The following is a 19,402-nucleotide window of genomic DNA, read 5'->3' as shown; positions in this document are numbered from 1 at the left end:
ATACACAATAGTAATAAACAGATACACCATAAAAGATATCCCCAGCTAAGTATAAAAGGAGGGAAGTGGACCCAATACACAGAGAAGTAGGAGGGAGGGAAAACCTGACTGCAGTTGCATATCTATCGGACATCTACATTTATGGGAGGTACAAAACTGTATTATGTCCTTCAAGAATGCAACTGCAGTCCTTACATATGGGTTGAATACCATAGCCAAGCTGGGGGTGGTAGGCTCTAAGATAAGGATGGTGTAGCTAAAATGCCCTGCAGGACTGCCGAAGCAAAGCCTGCTCGGGATCTGGAATATAAAGATAGGTTGTAGTGCTTGGAAAATGTACGCATGGAGCTCCATGTAGCAGCTTCTAGAATGTCCTTTGTAGCCACCCCTCTTAGGGAGGCTGTGGAGGTGGCTGTAGCTCTGGTGGAGTGTGGCCTGATATTGGCTGGCACACCCTTTCCATGGAAATAATAACAGAATCTGATGCAATGTCCAATCCATTTTGAAATTGTTTGTTTGGATATTGCCTTTCCTTGCACTCCAGGAGCGTATGCTACAAATAGTTGGTCAGACTTTCTGTTGACCTTTGTTCTGTCCAAGTAGTAGCGTAGTTGTCTGTGAATGTCCAAAGTGTGCAGCAGCTTTTCCCCTTTATTTTGAGGATTGGGGAAGAAAGTAGGCAGGTGAATTGCTTGATTTAGAGACACCCTGGATATAACTTTTGGCATAAAAGAAGGATTGGTTCTTAAAGAAACCCTGTCCTGATGAAAAATGAGGAATGGAGGTACTGCCATGAGGGCCTGTACCTCTGAAACTCTTCTTGCTGAGGTAATTGCCAACAGGAAAACTGTTTTTCAGGAAAGAAATTGCAATTCTGAAGATGCTGCTGGTTCAAAAGGAGGAAGAGTTAATTTTTCCAACACGAAATTGAGGTCCCATGCAGGCACTGGTGGTTTACTTGGAGGTTTGATATTCTTTATCCCTCTTAGAAATTGTCTTAGCAAAGGATGTGAAAACACAGGTGGATCAGTGTTGTATTTTGCTGAAATTGCTGAAGCGTGTATTTTTATGGAAGAATAAGAAAGTCCATTATGCAGCATGTCTGCCAAATATTCCAATATCTGTGGGATGCTCATTACTGATGCATCCTGTCCTATGTTGGTATTCCAGATGTTGAATCTCTTCCATTTGGCTGAATAAGTCTTTCTGGTGGAAGGTCTGCACGCTTCCAATAATATCTGTTGAACTTCCTTGGAGAGAGAGATATGGGGAGAAATCATGGGACCCTCCAAGCTGTCAGCTGCAGAGTTTGCAGGTTGGGATGAACCGTCCTGTAATTGTGCTGTGTCAAGAGTGGAGGCCATTGAGGCAGGGGCCACGGCTTGGTGCAAGTTATGCTCCTTAGTAATGGAAACCAGTGCTGTCTTGGCCAATCTGGAGCTATTAAGATGCCTTTTGGTTGCTCTGCTTTGATCTTCAGTAACACCTTGGTCATTAATGGTAGAGGTGGGAATACATAGATTGTTAGAGAGTTCCAGCTGAATGAGAGAGCATCTATTCTCCAGGCTTGTGGATGGTGTGACCTCGAGCAGAACTTTTTCAGATGATTGAGGTGGGAGGCAAAGAGATCTATTTCCAGCCTCCCCCATGCATGAGTTATTTGTGCAAAAATGTCTGGATGCAACATCCATTCGTGTGGATCCAGGATGTTTCTGCTTAGACTGTCCGCCAGAACATTGTCCCTGCCCGGAACAAACTGGGATTGTAGCTGTATGTTCAGTTTCAGGGACTTTTCCCAAAGAGTCATTGTTAGTCTGCAAACGGGGTAAGAATGAGTACCTCCCTGCTTGTTTATGTACCACATAACAGTGGTGTTGTCTGTCTTTGTTAGTAGATGACCTTGTTGAAGATATTTTCCGAAGGCCTCGATTGCATGCATTACTGCTAACATCTCTTTTTGATTGATGTGTAGATGTACTTCCTGGGGAGTCCATTGCCCTTGAATACATCTGCCTTCCATGTGCGCCCCCCATCCATGGTCTGAGGCGTCTGTTGTAATGGTTTGGCTTGTTTGAGGTTTGTTGAAAGGCATACCTTTGTTTAACTGGCTTGCTTGGGCCCACCACAAAAATTCCCTTTGTAGACATGGGATGAGTGGGATAATTGCTTCTAAGTTGTGGCTGTGTTGAGACCATAAACTTTTTAGGTACAATTGTAATTTTCTCATGTGTAGTCTTGCCAGTGGAATCAGTAGAATGCAAGTTGCCATGAAACCCAGGGCCTGCAGGAATTTCCTTGCAGTCATCTGGGTGAGCTTTGCTAGGCTTTTGAAGTAATGTGGTAATTGTTCTTGCTTCTCTTCTGTGAGGTAAGCCATTTGTGATTCTGTGTCTAGTTTGGCTCCTAGAAAAATTATTTGTTGGGATGGCAGTAGTCTTGATTTTTGTAAGTTGACTGTGTATCCCAAAGCCTGTAGGAAGTGAATGACACAATTCAAGTTTTTTGTCAAGGCTTGCCTGCTGTCCGCTTGTATAAGGCAGTCGTCCAGGTAAGGGTATATTTGTATCCCCTGGAGTCTGCAGTGTGCAATTACTGATGCCAGGCATTTCGTGAATACTCTGGGCGCAGTAGATAAGCCAAAAGGCAATGCTGAGAATTGATAATGCTCTGACCCTGCAAGAAATCTGAGGTATCTTCTGCAACTGTGTCTGATTGGGACATGCAGGTATGCCTCCTTGAGGTCCAGAGTAACCAGCCAAGACCCCTTGCCCAGCATGGGAAGGAGTTGCTGTAGCGTCAGCATTTTGAAGTTTGGTACAATGAGAAAAGTGTTTAGAGTGGACAAGTCCAGTATAGGTCTCCATTGTTTTTCTTTTCTTGGAACAAGGAACAGTCTTGAGTAAAATCCCTGGCCTTGTTCCTGAGGAGGAACCTTCTCTATTGCTTTGATTTGTCTCAGCTTTGAAACTTGTTCGAATGCCTCTGCCCTTTGATTTTGTGGCAGGTTTGGCATGCCTTGTCTTGTTGGTAAAGTATGGAAGTGGAACCTGTAGACGTGGTCTATTATGTCCATAATCCATTTGTCCTTTGTTAAAATGTGGCAATTTTTTGAAAATAAGGATAATTTTCCACCTAAAGGTGCTTCTCTTTGAGCCTTGGTTGGCGGTGTCAAAGTCAAGTCATTGTGATTGTCCCTGTGGAGCAGGGGAAGTCCCTGTGCCACCTCTCTGATTAGTCGGTTGCCATTGGCGTCCCCTGTAGGAGCCTCTGTATTGCCCTCTTCCTCGGGCACGCCTGTTTTTTCCCCTTTGAAACTTCTCAGTGTCCGGAAAGGACCAGTTCTTATTAGGCCAATTCCTGCTGAACCTAGGTGGCTGAACCTGGAGGAAATCCTTGACTGTTTGCACTGATTTAGCCTTTTCCTCAATTGATTTCAACACATCCTGAGCATTAGCACCAAACAGCTTGTGTTTTTCCAGAGGTGCATCTAGAAGCTTTGCTTTAACATGATCTGGTAATGGCTGTTCTTTCAACCATGCATGTCTACGTATGACGGCCCCTGTCATAGCTGCCCTGCATGAAGCTTCCAATGCATCATAACCACACTGAAGAAAATGATTGCTAACCTGCTGTGTGTTATGGACCAAATCCTGCAAGGCCTTTCTATCTAAAGGCTCAGGAGAAGCTAACTTTTTCTGCAAATCATCCATCAAGAAATCCTGATACTGAAACATATGAAAAAGGCAATTGAGGGCTCTCATGGCAAGAGTGGTTGAGGTATAAACTTTTTTGCCCCACCTCTCCAGGGACCTAGCTTCCCTGTCTGAGGGCAAAGGATTTTTGGCCGTGGATGTGGCCATCCCTTTGGGCCCCTGGGAAATTGTTTCTAGATCAACAGCATGGGCCTTAAAGAAATGTTTGTGAGTCTCAGGAACTCTGTAGGATCTGTCCGGCTTGACAGGAGCAGGAGGGATAGAATCAGGAGAAGCACTCGAATCTGAGTACACATCATCCAGTACATCTAACACTGGAGGTATAGCTAAAGGCCTGTGTTGGGGAAGCTTAAGGAAGGTACGAAGCCATTTCCTGGAGTCGGAGAATTCCTGGCCTTGCCACTGAAAGTGCTCTCTCATGGAGTGGAGAACTTCCCCAAAAGAGATATCCTCAGGAGGTGAGGCAGAGGGAATGGAATCCTCCGCATCTGAATCCTCGTAGGCCTGGAAGGACTCTTCCTGGGTATCTGAGTGATCAGAGTCACCAGAGGCTTCATCTGAAGAAAGGGTGGCTGTATGCTCAACCCTGGGCCTTTTGTCAGAAGGTGGCTGAGATCCTCTGTCAGGATGGGCCTGGGAGCCTCTGATTAAAGAAATTAAATCTGCAGCTAAAGACATGATTTGTTTATCAGGAGTGAGCTGAGGCATAACTTTAGGAGGATGAGACTTAGCCTGGCTAGCAGCCTTAGCATGTGTGTAGGCTTTGATAGACATAGGGGGCCTAGCTGCCCCACGTGCAGGAGTAACCTTGTCCACTGGTATGGTCTCAGGCAGGTCTTGGGCTTCAGTTTCTGGAGGAAAATCAACAACCGGCACAGGCTCCGGGGCCGGAGTGATCGGTAAAGCGGTGTCGTTGGTCCGGAGCAGTGGAACAACCGCCTCAGAAGAGACCGATGCACTCGCGGTAGTTTTTGGCGTGGTGTCGGTGGAAATCGCGGGCCGAGAATGTCGGTCCCGGTCCTTCCGTTTTTTGGAAATATGAGGCGTCGGTTGTTCCGACGGCATGGTATAAGAGTATTTATCACCACAAAAGTCTTCAGCAAACTCTGCCCGGCGCCTGAGTGTGCGCTTATTGAAGCAAGCACAGGCAGCACAGGCCGAGATGTCGTGGTCTGGGCCAAGGCAGGGGAGGCAGTAAGAATGGAAGTCCTTATGAGGTATTTGTTTACCACAAGACAAACACTTTTTCAGTTTTTTCTGACATCGGCTGAGGCAAGAAAAAGATCCCCAATGGGGTACTTAGCTTTTTGATGACTTCGGATACGTAAAACACAGGAGCTGACCGACCGTCACTTGCGAACTGCTTCTGCTTCGGGCATCGCGCGGCAAGAAAGACTGAGGAAGATGGTGTCGGCTGATGCTTTTATACCCCAGCCGCTCTGACGTCGAGGAGGATGCGACATCAGCCGACGCCGGACCCAGACTTTGGAATCCGGCCGACTGAGGGCTGCCTGAGGCAGGACAACCCATATGTAAGGACTGCAGTTGCATTCTTGAAGGACATCCAAACTTGGCTTGGGCAAAAGAGAGCAATGAAGATGACTGAACACTTAGACCTTCTTGCCTTCTAAAGGAATCTTGGGATTAGGAAAAGAGAAGGATAAGCATATAGGAGACCTGGGGGCAATTGTGGACTACAGCGTTCCTCGGTGACTCCTCCCGAGGACTCACTGCACTTTTTGTTCAGGGGAGAGGCAAAAAGATCGCATTGAGGCTGGCCACAACAGCTGAAATTCACATTTGGTTCTGACTGACGGAGGCACCACTCGTGAGGAGCCAAAATGGACCTGCGGATTCTGTCTGCCAACACATTGGTTTTCCCTGGTATAGGCATTACAACTAGAAAGGAGTCTGAAGAGATAGGCCATTCCCAGACACTCATGGTCTCCCAGCACAATGGTTAGGAATAGGTTCCTCCCTGCTTGTTGATGTACCAGACTACTGACATGTCTGTATGAATAGCAACAGTCCCTAGAAGACTATCATCCTAAAAGGCTTACAATGGGTAAGAACAGGTCCCTCCTTGCTTTTGATGTACCAGACTACTGACATGTTGTCTGTATGAACAGCAACAGTCTCTAGAAGATGATCATCCTGAAAAGCTTACAACGATAGGAGGACTGCTCTCATCTCTAGGACATTTATGTGCAAATTGGTCTCTGTAAGCAATCATGTGCCTTGGACTATCTTTCCATATAATGCCCCCCCCCCCCCAAGTTGGAAAGTGTCCGTGGTCACAGTGACTGCTGGCAGAGGGGGAGAGAGAGAACAGTCTGCCTAATGTAATGATGTTGGTTGCCTTCCTTTATAGCACTGACGACCTAACATGTGGCAGCAAGCGACAGCAGCCGACAGAAAAACATCAACTCTGGTATTTGGGCCGGCCGAAGGCTACCACAGTAGGGATAACCCACAGGTGATGACTACAACAGTGAAACACGAAGAACATCAGTCCGCCTAGGTGCAAGTCTTGGCACTGAAGCCATCATTGCACATGGTGTTTGCAGATCGTTGCGAGTTTCACTTGTGTAAAAAGGGGTTGGCATAGAACAGACTGCAGAACCACTAAGGCCCATTGTAGAACTCTAATGAAGAACTGGGCCAATGGGACTAAGACTATAGCTGCTGCCATGGATCCCAATACCTGTAGAACCAGTCTCGCCAGAGGAGAAGGGAGAGACAACATGTCCTGAATCTGATGTCATAAAGTTATAATCCTGTCTAATGGTAGGTACGACACTGTTCATAGAGTGCCCAGCTGAGTCCCGTTGAACTCCATGTTTTGCAGTGGGAGTAGTTTTGACTTTGCAAAATTTAGAGAGATCCCTAAGAATTTGGAGATAAACAGTAGACAGTTTATGGCTGTTAGAAGCCAGCTGTCTAAGTATGGAAACACCTGGAATCCTTGGAGCTGCAAATGAGCTGCCACCACTGCCACGGATTTGGTAAACACCTGGAGGGCTGTGGTGAGCCCAAAGGGGCAGTGCTCTGAACTGGTAATGACTGGCTCCCGGCCAAAGTGCAGAAAATTCCTGGAGTGCCTGTCTTTCTTTGTGTGGTAGTATGTGTCTTGGAAATCTACAGAACACATCCAATCGTCCATGAGCAGAAGCGGTAGAATGGACTGCACCGTAGCCATCCAGAACTTGGGACTTCATTACAAACAGATTCAATCTGCTTAGATCCAGGATTGGTCTTTGGTCCCCCATTTTCTTTGGCAGCAAAAAGAAGCAGGAATAAGTTCTGAATCCTACTTGCTCAGTTTGGACCTTCTGGATGACTAGTTTGAAGCAGCTTTTGAACCTCCAGAGCTGCCAACTCCCTCTGATTGGGTGGAACATTGGGGAGCTTCTTGTTTGCTACTGTGGGGGTAAAGGAAAAGGGGATGCAATATCCTGTGGGTATGCGGTTTAGCATCCAGTTGATTTTTGTGATTTTTGTCCAAGCTTCTGACTACAATAAAAATATCCCCAAACTGCCTCCAGAGAAGAGCAGATGGGCATCACTTCAACAGCGCTGATAGGATTTGTCGGGGAAACAATCCTGAAAACCCTTATTCTGCAGGTCCCTTCTGCCCCTAGGGTGGCATCTGTCACTGAAGCCTCTATCTCTGCTTCTGAAAGAGGAATCTCCCTGTGAGTCTAGGAAAGGTCACAGAGACGTATGGCATCACATTTTCTTACCACCTCATTGGTTCCTGGAAAAGGTATGCTGGGGGGGTTGAAAACTTGATGCCAATGGCAGACATGGTCTTTCCTTCCTGCTTGCTGTGGGTAATTGTTTCTTTAACTGATGGTCCAAAAAGGGAGGAAACAGTAGAAGGGACATTAATAAAAGACACCTTAAAGGGTTCTGCGAAATCACAGAGCCTCATCCAGACATGACACTGCATAGCTATGCCTGATCTGGCAGTTCCAGAGGTGCCTTCCGCAGCACAGGAAATTAGCGTAATCAACGAATTGGCAATAGATACAAGAGTGGCCAGCTGTGGAGAAGCCTTCTTGAGGTCTTCCACCAGCATGGACTCAACAAGAGAATTTGACAGTTCCTTAATCAAATCCCTTTGCAGATGTGTGAAATGTGCTACAAAATTTAACAACCTCAGAGCGGGTAGCCAAGGTGTAAATTCACTTCACAAACCTGGCCATCACTCTGGATCCTTTGTTCAAACGACGGACAGTGGAGCTCTGTTGCGCTAACTCCTTTTTCATTGCTGCTGCCAAAACCATGGCATCAACTGTGACACATCTTTGCTCCAGTACTGACAATCAGCAGGTGGGGACAAAATTTTGTTGAGTCATTTTGGAAATGGTGCAACAGTGTTCCTGGCTCAGCAGGAGACCAGGTCAATGAGCTCATCCAATGGGGGAGACACCCAAGATGTAGATGGGCCAGTCCCAAAGGCCTCCAACAGCACAGACGCTTCCGGTGAAGGATCCTGGGTTAACCAACCACCCATCTGCTTAAGGATTCCCATGACGTCCCCAAAGGAAACATCATCAGGTGGAGATCTGGGGGGATCCTTCACCTTCCTCAAAGTACGTGTTATACATGAGACATTCCATGGGGGGGGGGGGGGTCTGTGTGTCTCCTTTTACATGTCCGTTTCTGGGGGACCTCCAAAGAGGTGTGATATAGGGACGCCTGGGAGGGGAACATGACTAGGGGCCTTCTGGAAATGGCTGACCTGACCGGACAGAAACTACAGGTTCCAAGCTCACAACAGCTGGAGGTTGAGGGAGGGAGTCAAGATACAAGAGGATGTATCACCAGTTGCGGAGAACACCCTTTCCACAACCAAGACAGCAGACAGACCTGGGGAAACCACTGCCTCTGGTCTTGGAGCCGAAGCAGATGAAGAAAGAAAGACACGGGCATCCCCAGATCCAGATTTCCCCAGACAGAATTGGGCCCGAGATGTCTAGGGCCAAGGCTCCTAAGGGAAGGGATGCCTCAGAGCCATTCGGAGCAGAGCCCTGTCCCTCGGACCCAGCACAGACCTCTCGGATCAGAGAACCGCTCTGACTCAAAGACAATGGAGCCAAGCTGGTCAAGGTAACCATCGGATCAGAGACATGATGAGACTTCAGATCAGACACCTTACCTCTAGGGGATCTTGGATCCCTGGACTCTGAAGCTGATGGTCAGACTGGAGGAGGAGAAAATCTTTTCCTAGTAGAAAGGCTCACTGATCCAAAAAGGGATGGAGCTGGAATTAAAACCAACTGAATTAGAGCTTTAAGAAACCTTTGCATCATTTTGTTCATGCCAATTTCAGAAAACCTTTTAGGTTCATAGGTTCATACTAGGCTATCTGCCCTGGGGCAATTATAAGCCTAGCCCGATTCTGTATGGCTTACGCCACCCCTTGATTTGAGTATACTGTGCCTTTTTTAAGGTTTAGTTTACTGTGCCTCTGTCTAATAGTGACATGAGAGTAATGCCTGGGACAAACCTATGATCCCCCATCCACCTATCGAGATTCTTCTTGAAGAGATTCAGTGAGGTGCTCTGCCTCACATGAACTGGAATTCTATTCCAGAGCGAAGGGAGCCTCTGGGTTATGAACCTGTCCCTCCAGCAAGTTCTATTTATTTCTGTGCTGAGGTTCAAGTCCCTCGAGCGTGTGGCTCTAAGGGATTTAGATTTACTCAGGTGGAGCATGTCCATTAATTCTGGATTTGACATAGCTTTGTATGTCAGGCATAGATCGCCTCTAAGTAGGCGGTATGCAACTGAGTAGAGCTGGAGTTTTTTTTAACCGAGCAGCATATGGCATCTGTTTGAGACCCTTGATCCTCTTGGTGAGATACTTTTGGGGTCTTTCTAATTGCTGCAGGTGTCGGGTAAGGTACATCCCAAAAGGGACATTGGATTCTATGATGGGCCTGATGAGGGATGAATAAAGGGGCACAATTAACTCTCTTGATCTAGATGTGAAACCCTTCGTGATGAGGTGGGCTATGTAGAAGGACTTTCTAACCACTTTGGCAATGTGGTTTTCAAAGGAGAGATTGCTATCAACTTGGGTCCCCAGGTCCCTAATAACTTTCTCTGTACTTAATGGGTTTCCGCCTATGTGGTAATTTGTGGGCACATTGTTTTTGCCAAAGGGTATGACTATACATTTTTTGGCATTTAGCTTTAAACCATGGCGCTGGCACCAGTTATCTGTCTCTGTGAGACCTTTTTGAAGGATGTTTGTGTCAGCTGGAGAGTTGATTATGGCGCCCAGTTTGCAGTCGTCTGCGAACTTGGTGAGCCATAGTCCTCCCACATTTGCCTGTACCTCGGAAAAGTATATACCGAACAAGAGTGGTCCCAGGACAGAACCCTGTGGGATGCCACTTGTGACCGGTTTCGAGTCTGGCATGGCTCCAGCAACTCTCACTCTGTGGGTTCTGTCTTTGAGCCAGTTTGCGACCCATCTTGTGACATAGGGGTTTATATTTAAGCTGGATAGCTTATCTATGATGCCCGAGTGGGGTATTGTGTCAAATGCCTTTGCAAGGTCCAGATAGGCTGTGTGGACTACCTTAAACACAGAACCAAAAAGAAAAAACCAAGCTGCTCCGAAGGAAAGGTACACAGTCGTCGTGGAAAGATGTGCCGAAAACTGAAAAAATGTCCACAAGGAGTGTGGTATGCAATACGGACCTCAAAAATAAACTGTCCTGGGTCAATGAACGCTCCAAAAACGTAATTTATTCGTCAAATAATAAACAAAACAAAACGAAACTGGCGTTGACCTAGGTTTTTTTTTTTTTGAGGTCCGTATTGCATACCACACTCCTTGTGGACATTTTTTCAGTTTTCGGCACATCTTTCCACGACGACTGTGTACCTTTCCTTCGGAGCAGCTGTGTGGACTACCTTCCCTTCATCTATGGCTTTGGTGACTGTTTCGAAGAAGTCAACCAGGTTCAAAAGGCAGGATCTGCCCTTGACAAAGCCGAACTGGGTAGGCTCTAGTGTCTGTAGGTCCCCAATGTCTTTGTTTATGAACTCCATGATGATCCTCTCCATAGCCTTCCAGACTAAACTAGTCAGGCTTATAGGCCGATAGTTTCCAGGGTCCGTAGAGGCTCCACCTTTGTGGAGTGGGACCACTGTTGCTGTACGCCATTCTGTGGGCACATATCCGGTAGTGAGGCTGAGATTGTATAGCTGTTTTATTTGAGGGATTAGTTCCTCTTGGATTTCATGTAGGACGCAACCTGGGACGCCATCTGGTCCCATGGAAGCAGTGTTTTTTTGTTTTGGAGAGGGCAGCCTTCACCTGAGCATCAGAGATGTATGGGAGGCAGCCCTCTGCCGGGATAGATACTTGCTCTTTTTGGGGGGTGGAGAAGTTTGCACTGAACCTGTCTGCCAGGATATTGGCGATGTCTGTGGGTTCAGTGTATTTTTTGTCGTTTAGAATCAACTCAGAACAAGTCTGGGAGTTGCATCCCAGGTTTCTAACATTACTGAAAAAAGCCTTATGATTGTCTTTGGTGTCCTGTGCAATTTTTCTCTCAAAGCTGGCCTTGGAGGATTTTATGAGGGATCGTAATTTTTTGCTAGTACTGATCAGAGATGCCTTCCCTATTAGGGATTTTGCTCTATCATGTAGTAGCTTCCTCCTCCTGTTGTACAGTTTATTTATGGCAGGGGTCCACCAGACTGGACGCCTGCCTTTGGATGATTGGGTCTTGGTTTTGTTTGGGATAGCATGATCCATGCATTCCTGGGAATGTCCGTAGAATGCGTTTATATAGGATTCTGCAGTTTGGGCCGTAGTTTCCACTGGCCCTGGGGCCTTGAAGGATTCCACTTTGGTTTTGAGAAGTGAGAAGTTCGCTTTTGAGAAGTTTTTCACTGTGGTTTTCTGGGCTGGGGGGTGGGGTCAGGATGTGGACATCCAGTGAAATTAATTTATGGTCTGATCTTACCAATGAGGGATATACTTCTGGTGTGGAGCATAGAGTCCCCATGTTGGTAATGATCAGGTCTAGTATGTTGTCCCCTCTTGTGGGAGTGGTGACTAGTTGTTCCATAGCATTTGAGTTTATAATTTCCAGGAACCTTTGGGCTAAGGTGCTAGGGCTTGAGTAGTGCTCCCAGTCAATGTTTGGGTAGTTGAAGTCGCCCATTATAATGGTGTTCGGAGAGATCTTCATGTTCTCCAATGTTTTCAGGAAAGCAGAGTGGGATTCCTGACTGAAAGGGTGGTCTGTAGGATGCTATAAACTGAAAAGCAGTCTTGCCCACTGTTAGTTGCACATGGATGGTCTCCAATACTTCATGCAATGCCACTACCCTGGAGGTGTGGATACCCTTGATAAATATGGAAACTCCCCCTCCTTTTGTGGTTCGGTCCGGGTTTTGGGGCCAAAAAGCATGATATGAGGTATAGCCTGGTAGTGCTGGGGTGCTCTCTGGAGCCTTGAACCAGGTTTCTGTCACTGCACAGATATCGATGTTCTCCATACTGAGGAGAGCTTTGAGCGCGTGCATCTTGAGGTTAAGACTTCTGGCGTTTAGCAGCATTACCCTTAGTTTCTTGTTCCTTGTACTGTCTATGGGGGTGGGTTTGACTTTTGAGCCTTGCCTAAAAAGGCACTATGGGGGTGGCAAGAGCCTTTGCCAATATCCGAAAGCCCAGTGGTGACAGGTGCAAGCCGTCCCTAGCGAAGCAACGTGGCTTGTCGAGCATGTCATCCCAGGCTGACAGACACTGGATCCCCTTTGAATGACAGCAAAATTTTAGCCAATTGTTAAAATCGATCATTTTGTCTTTGTACTGTGGCATCATTCTGGGTGAGGGTAAGATGCTGCTCAAGGTCAGGGTCATACCAGCCTGGGCTACATGATCAGAGAGCTCCTCTATGTCTCTTTTCATGTAGTCCAGGGAGGTACGTCTCAGGTCATTCACACCAGCATGTACAATGACTGAGTCATATTTGTATTTGCTTTGGAGTGACCTGAGTGCTTGCGTTATGTGGCGGATCCTAGCACCCGACAGCCAGCTCACTGTGACCTTCCCTTTATTCAGCCTGGTGAGCGGGACGTCAGTGTGTCTGACAATAGAGTCACCTATTACAAGAGTATCAGGCGTGTTATTCAGCCTTAAGGGCTGTGGCTGCTTGGCACACTGACTTTGTGGGTTATGTGTTGTGTGTGTTCTGTTTTGAGGTAGCGTTTGCTTGGATGTCTGCTTTGGAGGTCTCTGTTGCTTAGGTAGATTTTTATTTAGAGCCTCCAAGTATGTTTTTGTGTATTTATGTGTTTGGTTCGCTGATGTGGTGGGACTATGTGATACTGGAATTGTGTTGTGTGAGGTTACCTTCTCCTCCTGACTGGTTACACCAGTTTTGAGATAAGAGAGCTCAGCCTCCAGTTTGGCTAAATAGTTGCATCTCTCACATATATTTGAACCTGTTTGGAGGAGGAGAGGGTTGTTCGTGTACATGAGACAGTTGTAACATTGCCTCAAAATTCCCAGATTCACCAGCTGGACTGGAGAGGAAATGACTGACTGACCTTTGGACATGCTAGAGTAATATAGGGAAACTGAATTTAAGACGGACCAATAGAGGACAGGGTAATCGTAGAGAGTATAAGAGTAAGTAGTGCTTAAGGTTTAATAGTGCTAACTTGTAGGATTAATTAACTGGACCAGTGAAGGGTCTTAGAATGAGAATATGGTGTTTAAAGTGAGAGATAGAGCAGTTCTAAGGGAAAAAGTGTAGAGCAGACTTTGTGGAGCCAGGAATAGTTTAAACCCAATTAGGTGGCGCTGCCCGCTGTTGCGCTATGCACAAAAACATGCAAAACCGCGCAAAAGAGGGTTTTAAGAGAGGACGATGAAGGAGTTTTGGAATTGACCCAAAATGGCCAATAAAACTACAGTTTCAAGTCAGTAACCACTCCCACAGGGGCAGGCAGGCTGCTCAATGTTTTTCACTGCCACTGATCAACAGAGAGACTTCCCATTAGCCCAAGCAAAAAATGGCCTCACAGAAACTTACAAACAGTTCAAGAACAGCAAGCCTGTAACTGAACTTTTTTAAATCTCAGAAAAGTGGGAAAAAAGCAAGATTTTTTTGTTTTTTCAGAGATAGCAAAGGTTCACAAGTATCAACAAGTTATAACAGTGCAGTAAATGACCCCACACAAGAGTGCTGGGCCAAAGACAGATAAAATGCAAGTTTTGAGAAAAAAACGATTTTAAAAATAAGTGCAAACAGGAAATTCAGTAAACAGCTCTAGGTTGTGCTCTAAATACAGTTACTAATGCAGAAATCAAGTTTAACAAGCCAGAAAATGCTCCAAATAGGTGGCTATGCAGAAAAACTTAGCAAATAAACAGAGGAAAAATACTTAAAATCTCAAAAGTGGCTCCTTTCTTCTCTCAGCGTTTTCTCCTCTTGGTGGGTGCTTCACCAACAGCCAACAAGCCTGAAAATGGAAGATCTACAAGTAGTAGCAGAAGGTGGTCTGGCTGACTTAAGGAGGAGTTTGAAAATTTTTTTCTGGCAGAGTCAGGAAGATTTTCTGGATGGTAGGATCCGTAACACGAGGCCTAGCTTCCGGATCCGAAGACTTTGGATATGAAGCTATCAGAATGGGAGAACTGGTTGACGGACCCAAAGCCTTAAGATTCAAGGAATGAATAGGATTAGAGGCTGACTGAGTAGGAGTCGGATCCAAGGAGTCAGGATCTGAATTCTTGGTTTTCTTAGTGGAAAGCTCTGACAGGGAGGATTGGGACTTCAGATGCCTCTTTTTTGAATCAGAGGGAGTTGGAGTACAGCCCTCTCAAAATCAACTTATTTCTCTGATCCAAGAGGGCACTCAGATTAAAAGTAGCACAGACCTAGCAATCTTTTTCAAGATGTACGACAACTAAATAATAAATGCACTTCTTGTGGGAATATGAGTTGGGGATCTTATGCCCAGAAGAAATGCATTTCTTGAATCCAGTAGGTTTGTTGGATTTTTCTGCCATGTCTGCAACAAAAAGGAGCACCTTAGCTCCAAGAAAGGCAAAGCCAAGCTGTTAGGGAGCTTAACACACACACACACACACACACACACACACACACACACACACACACAGACACACAGACCCTGATGCCAGCAAAAGCTTAGAAATCCTTAACACTACAAATTGAAAACTATTCACACCAAAGATTATTCAGCTCTTGACTATTTTAATTATTTCAACTATCTTAACTATTCCTGTATCTTAACTAATCTATTACTTAACACTATAAGAAACACTATCTAAAAACACTACAAACTTCTAAAGCTATGCCTCACACATTCTAAACAAACTAACTAACATGGGAGGGGCACACTAATTAAATTCTAAATTAAAATAAGAAACAATCTGAAAAGGATAGCGATAGGCTGGATCTTTTATCTGGTTTTGAACATGGCAAATGTGATCTGAGGACTTGGAAGAAGCGGTGGGGGATTATGGGTAAAGGGAGGAGCTAGAGGCTTGGATCCGAAGTCTATGATAGAGTGGCAGAGTCAGATCCAAGGAATGGATCCTAGACCCAGTGCTGAGAAAGAATGAGAGTGACAACATCAGATCATTGGTTTAATGACTCATTTGAAGGATGGTACACTCAGGAATACAGTGGTGCTCCTCCCTCCCCATGCTGCACTACATGGTCATGATTGGCAAATTAATTCAGACACAGGGATTGGAAAAAGAACCCACAACTTTCTGATCTTCTAGCATCAAAGCAGTGTACACTACCTATTGAGCCACTGAAACATGGCAACATATCCAACCATTCTTCAAAATCACAGCAAGACCAAAGTCATAGACAAGTTTGATTAAAACAATGCCTTTGTCAACCTGAGCATCCAGGCTCTAAAATGGAATACATACACGCTCCCTTAAGAGGAGACATTCGTAAGCACAAAGAAAACAATGCTGTGGAATGTAAGGATGACTCTTTAAGAGACAGGGTGGTAGTTTCCCAGAATAAAGACAAGGTCGGAAAATTCTCTGTTAACTGTAGCTATAACATCGAAGATATCTGTTCCACAGAAATTACTACCAAAATTGTGATTAGGAGTCACGTATGGCTATGGATACAACTTCTACCAGTTGACATGAACGAGGAGCCCCAAAATTCAATGTTAAGACTAAAATAATCTCTTTGTTGTAGTAAGTACATGGTGATTTTACTGCTGAACGAAATTATTACACATGTTTTCTGTATCCATGCTGCTCTGAAGAGTGTGGTGTGTAAGAATCACTAAGATGTTAGCTGGTTGTGAAATGTTACCAGGAAATTTCCTTTACATGCAACAAGCACATCTGGAGTCATGTACACAGTCTCAGTACAGAATTCCTTGTGTAATGTGGATGGACATGCTTGGATTATATTTTTATGTACATACAGATCCCTTGCTCTGAATGTGGTTTCATTAATTGACTGCATATAATACATTCATATGTGAAATACCTCTGTCTGGCTTTACATTTGAATTAGGTGGGGGTGATTAATACGTGTCTATGCCTTGTTATCATCATACTGTTGATATTGGCAAATGCAGTAACGTCTATACAAATAACGGTCCACACATGCAGGACACACGTGGGAGCCTCCTTCCTTTGTAAAGTACATTGCTTAGTGGGTATTCTACAAAATTATTAAGGCTGGTCTATATGAATAAGAATGCAAGTCGGTAGTTAGGTACCACATTTATGAAACAGTGCTGCCCTTTAATTCCTTGATTGATGTGCTTCTGCTAAGCTTACTGTACCCACTGTCTGGTCTTGCTCATCTCTTAGACTGATTTGCCATTTTTCATGTGAATAACTTTGACCACTGAAGTAAATATGTTGGCATCACAGTGTTTCACAACAGTGTTTAGTTTTCTGGTATACTGTATAATTCCCTGTGTGTTAAGGTTTACCCTGCCACACATTTTACAGGCAGACATACATCAGTACATCTGTCTTCTAGCATGCTATAGGTGTATATTTAAAGACATTTTTTACTATGTATCATTTCCATACTTTTTATTTTGCTCTGCTACATTCCTGTTTTCCTGTTGTGCTTTTGCACGTCTACATCATCTGTGATTGCGCAGCCATGGAGACAAAAAGCAAGGCCATTCATTGGACAGACGTGCTAAACAGCTTGAAAGTGTCTGCTCAAACATGCAGCAGGAGTCCGCTGGGGAGGGTTGCTAAGCAGCCACCACTGGAGGTCCTACTCCTGATATGGAGATGCTGCAAGCCCACCTACACAAGAATATCACTTCAGAACCTCATTACCACAATAAAAAGAATGTGCCGGATGGACTGGTTCATAACCCAGAGACTGCCCATGCTATGGAATAGACTTCCAACACATGTCAAACAGAGCACCTCACTGGCCTTCAAGAGAAATCTTGATGAGTGGATGGGAAATGGAAAATTCACTGCGAGGATCACTCCAGTGGCTCTACTTGACAGAAGCACTGGGAACTAAGGTTGGGTGGCATGATGCCAGGGTAATCCTATGGGCTAGGCTTGTAAAGGCTACAGGGCCATTAGCTTAGTACACACCTATTAACCTATATGCAACGCAAAAGAGACTGCTGCCAGGGAGCTAGCCGCAGTCATAAAGAAAATGACTAGCATATTCAGTCAAAGCCATTGCATCCTCCTAGATGTATGTGCACCTAACTCATTAACAGACAATAAGCAGGCCTTTTAACTTATAGCTTACGTACGACACGGATTCATCCAGCTAGTTTTCATTTTCATTGGAACCCCGGGGTAGGGGGAGGCTGATTAAACCCAGAAGATGGCACACCATAACAGTTCTACTTCTCCATGGCATGGTAATGTATGATTAGTGTAAATCATCTCCAGTGTAGTATGATATAATCACAGAGCATGAAGCTGACCTCCCAAACTACTGTAATGAGATGTGTCCTTGTACAGCATGGATAACATAGTGCTGTGCACATTAACATTCCTGTGTATATCAAATCTACACATGAAATCAACCATCTTCAACTTTATAGTCTTTGCATATCTAATATACACATTGTAGTACATACACATGGTTCTGAAACATAACTGGTTACCTATGGGGTAACTGAAATATGGACACGCTAATTAGGGATTAAACTGTCAATATATCTCAACCCCTGTGTTAAAACCTACTTGCAGTTTGTGCTACTTCACCCTTTGCTTGCGCATCTTTATTCCTTGCTATACCCTTACTTTTGTGTCTTATTTTGTTTAGCTACTTCAGTGCGCCTCTTTTCCTCTTATGTCTGTACCTCTATCTTCCTGACTATAGATTCATTTCTTCTACTACCTCAACTACATAAACAGACCCCCCCCCCCAAAAAAAAAAAAAGTATGCCACATCCCTTGCATCTTTCTCTCTCTCTCTGGTGTTTTTCCCAGTGTTTGCCTCTGCTTGCTTCCCTGTTCTTTCTCCTGTTCTCCATGTGATGACCTCGTTATGCACTGTATTCCTTGCATGGTGTATCCAACACTGCAACAGACTTTTCAACCACTTTCTAGGGTAGTATGCCAACTATATGGTCTTACTTACCACAAAACTTAATACTTTTTTTTTTTTTGCACTTCAGGAATCAGAGGCATATCTGCTCTTCTAGCCTTAGTATAAATGTATTTTTAGCAGCTTCTTATATACACCATCTAATTTATACTGTTAGTGATGTGAAAAAATTCTGGTGTGGTGGCCTCTACAAGTAATCTTTTTCTGTAGATGCATGGCTTTTGCTGTATGACTCTGGTCTCCATAATACATTTGTCCCTGCTGATAGTCATAGTGCTTCATGGAGACTCTGCAGGATTGCCCTAGCTTTTTGAACATGGCTTACTCTATCCATCCACAGCCCTTTTTCCCATTTTTGCACATGAGGTCAGGGTGTCACTTCAACAGCAACAACCATCTACAGCCATGGTTTACACCACCGGGTGGCTAGCCCTGCTGCAGTAATTCTTCCACACTACACACAAACACATACACACACATATACCTACGACTAATTTTGAGTGTCCAATCCACCTACTGCATATTTTTGAAATGTGGGAGGAAACTGGAGCACAAGGAGAAAACCCACATGAACACAGGAAGGACATGCAGACTCCGCACACAAGATACCTCAGCCAAAGATTGAACTGTGGAACTTCTTGCTGTGAGGCAGCAACACTATCGACTGCACCTTGTACTGCTATTGCTTATTCACTCTATTCTTGACAATCTCTTTCTGTAAATAATTAACCTTCTAATTAGTTACACTACATTATAAACAGTTACTGGCCAGTAGTATAAGCTAAAACACATGAATTTCCCCAGGCCGAGACTGAAATTGGTCAGAATTGATTAGTACTCTAACCTGGTAAATTAATTCCAATAAACAAAATTAAACAAATAAACCTCAAGGGGAAAAAAATCTTACTTCATTGATCTTCATGTCATCTGGTGCCTGAGCATCTTTGGTTTGTTTAATGCATTCCACCATCCTTCTCATAAAGGCATGATTGTTGTCTTCATTCTTTGTCATCAACACCTCGAGCATGAACCACAAACATCTAAAGAAATAATGGACATTTGTTTTATGAAAAATTACGTAGGCTGTCAATA

General features: G+C 44.7%; 1 protein-coding gene across 3 annotated transcripts in view; it reads right to left on the bottom strand.

Annotated features, from left to right (window-relative positions):
* The window catches only part of PDS5A (PDS5 cohesin associated factor A), a 4,482,835-nt gene that overhangs the window by 1,189,382 nt on the left and 3,274,051 nt on the right, over positions 1-19,402 (bottom strand). For all 3 annotated transcript variants that reach the window (XM_044062931.1, XM_044062930.1, XM_044062932.1), the window contains exon 27: positions 19,218-19,350. In XM_044062931.1, the coding sequence (XP_043918866.1) occupies positions 19,218-19,350 (133 nt within the window). The remainder of the gene's footprint in view (positions 1-19,217; positions 19,351-19,402) is intronic.

This window comes from Protopterus annectens, chromosome 2.part1 (assembly GCF_019279795.1).
Source record: "Protopterus annectens isolate FY-2018-M chromosome 2.part1, PAN1.0, whole genome shotgun sequence".
Classification (NCBI taxonomy): Eukaryota; Metazoa; Chordata; order Ceratodontiformes; family Protopteridae; genus Protopterus; species Protopterus annectens.
This window is presented reverse-complemented; position numbering and strand designations above follow the sequence as displayed.